Source organism: Cygnus olor, chromosome 1, assembly GCF_009769625.2.
Source record: "Cygnus olor isolate bCygOlo1 chromosome 1, bCygOlo1.pri.v2, whole genome shotgun sequence".
Lineage (NCBI taxonomy): Eukaryota > Metazoa > Chordata > Aves > Anseriformes > Anatidae > Cygnus > Cygnus olor.
The window spans coordinates 113,865,842-113,873,001 of NC_049169.1; the positions used below are offsets into that span (position 1 = coordinate 113,865,842).

At 40.6% G+C, this 7,160-nt stretch overlaps 1 protein-coding gene across 4 annotated transcripts in view; it reads left to right on the plus strand.

Annotated features, from left to right (window-relative positions):
* Nucleotides 1-2,302, plus strand: part of KCNJ15 (potassium inwardly rectifying channel subfamily J member 15) — a 37,842-nt gene extending 35,540 nt beyond the window's left edge. For all 4 annotated transcript variants that reach the window (XM_040577546.1, XM_040577538.1, XM_040577527.1 and 1 more), the window contains exon 2: nt 189-2,302. In XM_040577546.1, the coding sequence (XP_040433480.1) occupies nt 205-1,332 (1,128 nt within the window). In that variant the 5' untranslated portion in view covers nt 189-204 and the 3' untranslated portion in view covers nt 1,333-2,302. The remainder of the gene's footprint in view (nt 1-188) is intronic.
* Nucleotides 2,303-7,160: the final 4,858 nt, after the last annotated feature.

A 7,160-nucleotide genomic window follows, 5' to 3' on the forward strand; every position in this document is an offset into this window, starting at 1 on the left:
AAAAAAATAATATCAAATTATTTTTAATGTCAGATATTGTATGATGGTAACTTTATATTCCAGCTGTTTTTATTCACTACTGCTGTGTTTAAATTATGTTTGTACCATCAACATTTATAAATGCTTTTCAGAAACAGTTATGTGTTTTGATTTCTTTAAGTAACAGTCTTCTTTTCTTCTCTCCTTAGGACTGAAGCAGTGAGAATGGAAGCCACACAGATTAATATGTCCCGCGTCCCGCTGGTTAATGGAGGCATTGACACTGCACTCAAAGCACACAAACCCCGTGTGATGTCCAAAAGCGGTCACAGCAACGTGCGGATAGACAAAGTTGATGGCATTTACCTACTCTACCTTCAAGATTTGTGGACTACAGTTATAGACATGAAGTGGAGGTACAAACTCACCTTATTTGCTGCTACTTTTGTTATGACCTGGTTCCTTTTCGGAGTTATCTACTATGCCATTGCATTCCTTCATGGCGATTTAGAAATAAACAAGTTCACCCCAAAGAGGGAGCCATGCGTCAAGAATGTAGACTCTCTTACGGGGGCATTCCTCTTCTCTCTGGAGTCACAGACGACCATTGGCTATGGATTTCGTTTCATTACAGAGGAGTGTCCACATGCCATTTTCTTGCTTGTGGCCCAACTGGTCATCACCACCTTGATTGAAATCTTCATCACAGGTACCTTTCTGGCCAAAATTGCAAGACCTAAAAAAAGGGCAGAGACTATTAAGTTCAGCCACTGTGCTGTCATTACTAAACACAACGGAGATCTTTGCCTGGTGATCAGAGTAGCAAATATGAGGAAGAGCCTTCTGATACAGTGTCAGCTGTCTGGGAAGCTTCTTCAGACATACGAAACCAAAGAAGGGGAGAGAATCCTGCTGAATCAAGCCAGTGTCAAGTTCAATGTTGACTCCTCTTCAGAAAGTCCATTTCTCATTCTGCCTTTAACGTTCTACCATATTTTGGATGAAAGCAGTCCTTTAAGAGATCTCACACCTCAAAATCTCAAGGAGAAGGACTTTGAGCTTGTGGTGCTCCTGAACGCCACAGTGGAGTCCACCAGTGCTGTCTGTCAAAGCAGGACTTCCTACATCCCTGAGGAGATCCACTGGGGTTACGAATTCGTGCCTGTGGTTTCCCTCTCTCCAAATGGAAAGTATGTTGCAGATTTCAGTCAGTTTGAGAAGATTAGGAGAAGCACAGATTCTTCTTTTTATAGTATGGACTCTGAAAAACAAAAATTAGAGGAGAAATACAGGCAGGAGGATCAAAGAGAGAGGGAACTGAGAACAATGTTGTTACAGCAGAGTAATGTTTGATTGAGTGGACAAACTATCCTGATTAATCCTTTCTGCAAACTGAGAAAGCATTCTTTCTGTGCTTTATGTCTGTTATAAAGCCAGCAGTGAAGTCCTTTTCAGAAAATAGCTTTGGTGTAGAGTAAACCTATCCCTTTGTTTGGATGAGTTGTTAATCAAGTATTTTGTAATTAGTTGGGATTTCTTTGTTCATGATCTTGACTTAGCAAAGTTGGATTTGTATTAAATCTCTGCTTTATACCACCACTAAAAGCAGACACATCACTTTCTGTTTGGAAAGTGAAACTGGATGCACTGTGCTGATTCCTTCAAATATTTATTTGACTTGGTTTTACTGTGAACGCATTCACAGAGACAGCACACCGTACTGCTAAAAGAAAATATGCTCTGTTAAAATATGTATATTTAAAATATGTATATTCTCATACCAGTTATTACCTTTGTGGGAATTTCTGGCATGGAAAATAAGTTGATTGGAGAGACAGACTGTTAACTGTGGGAAAAGCCTGCAGGGAAGTGATAAACTCCTTCTTAAATCTTAAAGGAAGGTGACAGAGTAGTTGTGCTGGGTGGTGGGGAAGGGAGCTCTCTCTCTGTTTCTGCTACACACAACCTGTTTTTTGATCGCTCACTTTTTAAAACCTTGTTAATAGCTGATTTATGTATAATAGCAAAAAAAGGGGAGATGAGGGCAAGCTACACAAAATCATAACAGTAATCAACTGAGGTTAAAGCTGACTTTGAGACACCTTTTTTTTATTCAATGTAAATAGTTTGTAACAGCAGCATAACAATACATTTCTATAGATCGCTTGCTTTGCTATAGACCTTATTTAATTTGGTTAAAAGAAAGCTGTATAATGTCTGTAGACAATATTTACTTTTTCTGGCAACCATAAAGGACAAGCATTCCTTTCATCCATTTCATTTTTGGTCTATTAAAACCATTCCATTAATAAAGGAATTTAATTTGAGCAGCTCCTGATCTCTTTGTGGCACAGGGAGAGGGTGTGGTACCTTGGAGATGTTGAAAGAGCTGAATGCTTGGCATATGCAGCTACATTCAGCACACAAACAAGGAACTCAGCACATCACTACAGTGGTCAGATAAAGGGGAGCAAACCAGGTAGCAGTGGTGTCCATATAACATACCAGTTATGTGTAGGTCAGCTTCTTAATGAGACTTAGATTTTTTTTTTTTTCTGATTTGTACCACTTTGTCAACCTCATGAGTTCTAGTGGATTTACTTCTCTAAAGCTGTGGCAAAGAAAAGCTGTATTAAGCATGATTTTGGGGTCTGAGGTCCATGTCTTGACCTGAGAGCCACCAAGGCCTGCAGTGATGAAGGGACTTTTGGTATCATCATACTTATTGGGCCTAGCTTTGCAGCCCTGTATGGCCTGGTGGAATCTACAATACAATATCGTAAACTATAAGTGAATTTAGTTTGATTCCGAAAGAAGCACTCGGAAAGTTGAGTGCAGACCTACCAGTGGCACCAAAACTGAATGCCAAGGAGGGAATGTAGACTGTGGGGGTGTTGGGGGTGTGGGGAGGTGGTGGGAAGAGGTGAGGCTGAATAAGAGGCTTAAAACTCTCCTGTACCTAAATGGTTAGCTGTTTTGTTGTGGTGGTTTTACTGTGCTAGGCAGCTGAACACCACAACCGCTCTCTCACTCCCCCTCCTTAGATGAGGAGGGGAAGAAGTAAAGGAAAGAACAATTCACGGGTTGAGATAAGGATAATTTAATTAAAGGAAAAAAAATAATAATTATTAAGGAAAGATTATTATTAATCAAACAATTTAACTAAAGGGAAAAAAGGGAAGGGGGAAGGGGGGGGAAGGAGAAAACAAAACAAAACAAGTGAAGGCTATGTGGAAGTGCAGAGGAAAGAAATTACTCTCTACTTCCTACAAATGAGCGATGCTTGACCACGTCCTTGAAGCAGGGCCTCAACGCACATAGCCAGTGTTCGGGAGGACAGACATTTTCGCAACAAGAGCCCACCCCACCCCTCTTCTTCCTTTTTCCACCTTTTATTGCTGAGTGTGACATCATATGGTATGGAATATCCCTTTGGCTGGTGTAGGTCAGCTGCCCTGGTGATGTTTCTTTCTCGCTTATTTGCCCACCCCTTAGGAGGGTTACAGAGAGTCCTGATGCTGTGCCAGCACTGCTCAGCAGCAGACACAACACTGGTGTGATACCACTGCTGTTCTAGCTACAAGTGCAGAGCACAGCACTGTATGGGCTGCTGCAGGGAAAGTTAACATCCCAGCCAGACCCAGTACACTTGTTGTGAGAAGTCAGAGATCCAGGTACTTGCCTGAAGAGAGAGACTTAACCCGTAATCAAAAAGGTTCCCTACCTACTACCATTCAAGTAAGGTTTCTCAAATCATTGTAATTGCAGGGCCTGACTAGCATTTTTGGAATTTCCAGGTGATACTATGCAGCGTTGTCATACAAGTTTTCATTTACAACGATCTATAGAGGATGATAACATTTAAATTATTGATTGTTCATTTTCAATTTTCTTTCATTTTGTCTGATTGCTTGTTTTGATGGCAGGAACTGTGATTGTTCAGTGAAGTTTTGTAGTCACTTTGTAGACCTCAGGTTCATGTCCTACAACTCAAAGAACACTGCTCTGGGATGTTCTGAGGTGAAAGTGTGCAGGCGTCTTAACTCTTCTTCTGCCAAATCTTAGACTCCATAGTTCAACAATCAAATATCTACTCTGGTTCTTTCTTATCTAGGTAAGATCATATCACAGGTACACAGTCACTCCAAAAGTCATTCTCTAAACAGTATGATGACTTTAGAACAGATTTCACCAACAACAAGTGAACTGGCTCTTCTCCAGGAGTACGTGATGAACTGAACTGATCCCTTCCCTCCTATCCTATCCCCACCCATGGAAATAGACCTGGCAACTTGTGTCTTCCAGGAGAGCACTCCATCCATTTCAATAACATTTTTTTTTTTTTTTTTTTTTTTGTAATTGCACTTTCTTGGTTATATCTTAAAAAAAACTAATGTCTTGAACCCTGCAGTGGACACATTTGTCAAGTCCCAAGGAGCCTGCATATTTCTGGATTGTCATATCTGGGAAGTCCTGTGGCTATCCAGCTGCAGCAATGCAGTTGTGTGGGAACTTCTGGGGCAGCCAATTAGAAACCTAAAGACCGGGCTGCTCCAGGCTTAAACAGATACGAAGCAGTAATTTTTTAGGATTTGAACTTTTTACCTAAGGAAGCAGGCAGGGACTTATGTACCTGTGTACACCAATCCCAGAGTACAGTTGTTGGGATCACTAATCCGATCCAGTCATTAAGTTATCCTGAAGGAAATAGTTATCATAACCAAAAGTGTTGGAAAGAAGTATTACATCGCAGAAGTGATTCTCTCTGAACTTTCAGTCCTACAAAATTGTAATTAAAAAAAAAAAAAGATAATAAAATAAAATAAAACAACACACCAGAAATCTTTGATAAAGTGAATCCAACCTTCATCAGGTAGTGAGAGACTGTGCGATAGTATCACATGTATATAGTAGTATACTATATAATGCACTGTCATTCACTCCAACTCCAGAACACAGTCTTACTCTGCAGTGAGCTGTACTTCTCCTTCCTGCTTTCATGTAAGCTTAATTTCCATTGCCCTATCTAAAATTAAGGACAGAGCAGAAACTACCCTGGCACAACATGTTTAGCTGCAGAGTACTGAACTGCCATAGAGAAATGTCATAACGTGGATCTGATATAAATCACCAGCAAAACCACCACCTCTCACTGCCTGTGGTCAGTTCTTCCAGTTGTGTAAACACCACTGTTGTGATTTACCTCAGCTGAGGACTAAAAGGATGGAGAACCAAAAAGCAAAGCTACCGTGGTCATCATAAAGTTACCTTACACATCTGTAAAGACTGTTCTGCCCACTTGGTGATTGAGGGCGTGAGAGCCTTCATGTCTTCTGGCTGCTTGTTTCTATGTCTTCATGGGTAGAGCAGCCACAGTTCCAGTAGGGCAGTTCCTTACAGAGCCAGCAGTAGCATCTTCTCATTACTCTCCCTGTCTCACAAACTGAAGATATTGCTCTGGGATCTGCTGAGTTGGATGATTATGCTAGTTTCTCAAACGTACTAACTCTATAAACAAGTCCAAATTAAACCTGAAATCTAAACTTTCAGGACCTAAAGAAAGTGGTAGAGGCCTATGCTCTGTGTGCCCTAAGAGCATGGGCACACCCTTCAAGTAAATCCTTCATTCCAGGCACTGTACCATTTAGAAGAAAATAGTCATGGTAAGTTAAATATATATGTATATTAATTTACTGAGGAATATGATATGTTTATATTTCTTTTGCTCGTGTGTTATCAGTGAAGAGAACAACATTTTTAGAGTCACTTTAATTATTTGAACTTGTACAGACCACATCTGAATGGGAACATATTTCAGCTCATGGGCTGTTTCTGAACTGTTTGCTTTGGCTGTGGCTTCAATACTTCATTGTTCCTTTTTTTTTTTTTTTTCTTTCTTTCTTTCTGTGGAAGTAGGTGATTGAGGACACATAATTTCACTTCTGCTGCTTCCCTGCAATGACTTAGAAAGGAAAGAAATGAACCCCTAGAGACTGCAGGCTGACTATGCCAGAGTCAGATCCACCATTCTTCACAAGTGTTTCATTTCATCTTCCAAAATGATGCCAGTGTTTGTGGAAAGCCAAAAATATGACAGCAGGAGGAGGTGTGGAATAAAGGTCTCTGGAAAAATGTGGTTCTCCAATTATCTGAATAGAGGTAGCAGGGCAAATAACTATTAGGTCTTAAAGATAGAAGTAGGGGAATGCAGAATGGAAAAACAGAAAGAAAAGAAACACCAAACACTTATACACAGTCACACTCACCAGTACAACCAAATATTTGCCACTTCTATAGGATAGCAGGTCAAAAAAAAACCAAACCAAACCAAACCAAACCAAACCAAACCAAACCAAGCCAACAAAAAACCCACCTCTCCAATTTGATGAGGTGACACAAGGGACTGGGAAAAGTGAATGCGGGTTTTGTATTTGAACAAACGTTCCTGATGACTTCTGAATGTGTTTGCTCAGTGTTAGTCTGATGACAGCCTGATCTTGCAAGAGAACAGGTAAGACTCTGTGATGACTCTATCAAATCCACAATGGAGGGAAGCTTGAAGAGGCATAGTGTATGCTCTAGCTCTTGCTTACATACACTGGCTGCAAAACAGTCATGTCCCAATCACCCCTGTGTTGCTGGGATTATATAAATAATGGAATGTTTCCCTAACTTGGCTGCTCAGCCTCCGGCAGATACTCTCTGCAAATATTAGGTTACCAGAGCAGAGCCCTTTCAATGCAATAGGTACTGGTTGAACATCCTGTACCTAAATGGTTTGAAAGGGCTTTCGGAGCCCTTCCAGGATGTCATATGTTCTCTCAGCAAAGACTGTTCAGAGCTGTCCTGTCCTGTTAGCACATAGTACACACAGCAAAACAATGTAATTCCACAAGTAGCACAGTGCATGTATGCATTGTGCATCTCCTCATAACAGTAAATTGTACACTGATCGCTGTGCACCTCGCTATACCACATAACTATTAAATTCATTCCTTCTTTACTATCCCCTGTAAATGTTTATCCAGACAAAATATGACATGATAACTGACATTAATGGTATTGAGGAGAGGAAAACTCTTCAGGACATGAGATTTATGACTCTGACAGCCACATTGTCATGAATCTTTTGCACGGGACTAAGACTGTGCTGCTCTACCTGCCTGCTCTGCTTCTTTGCT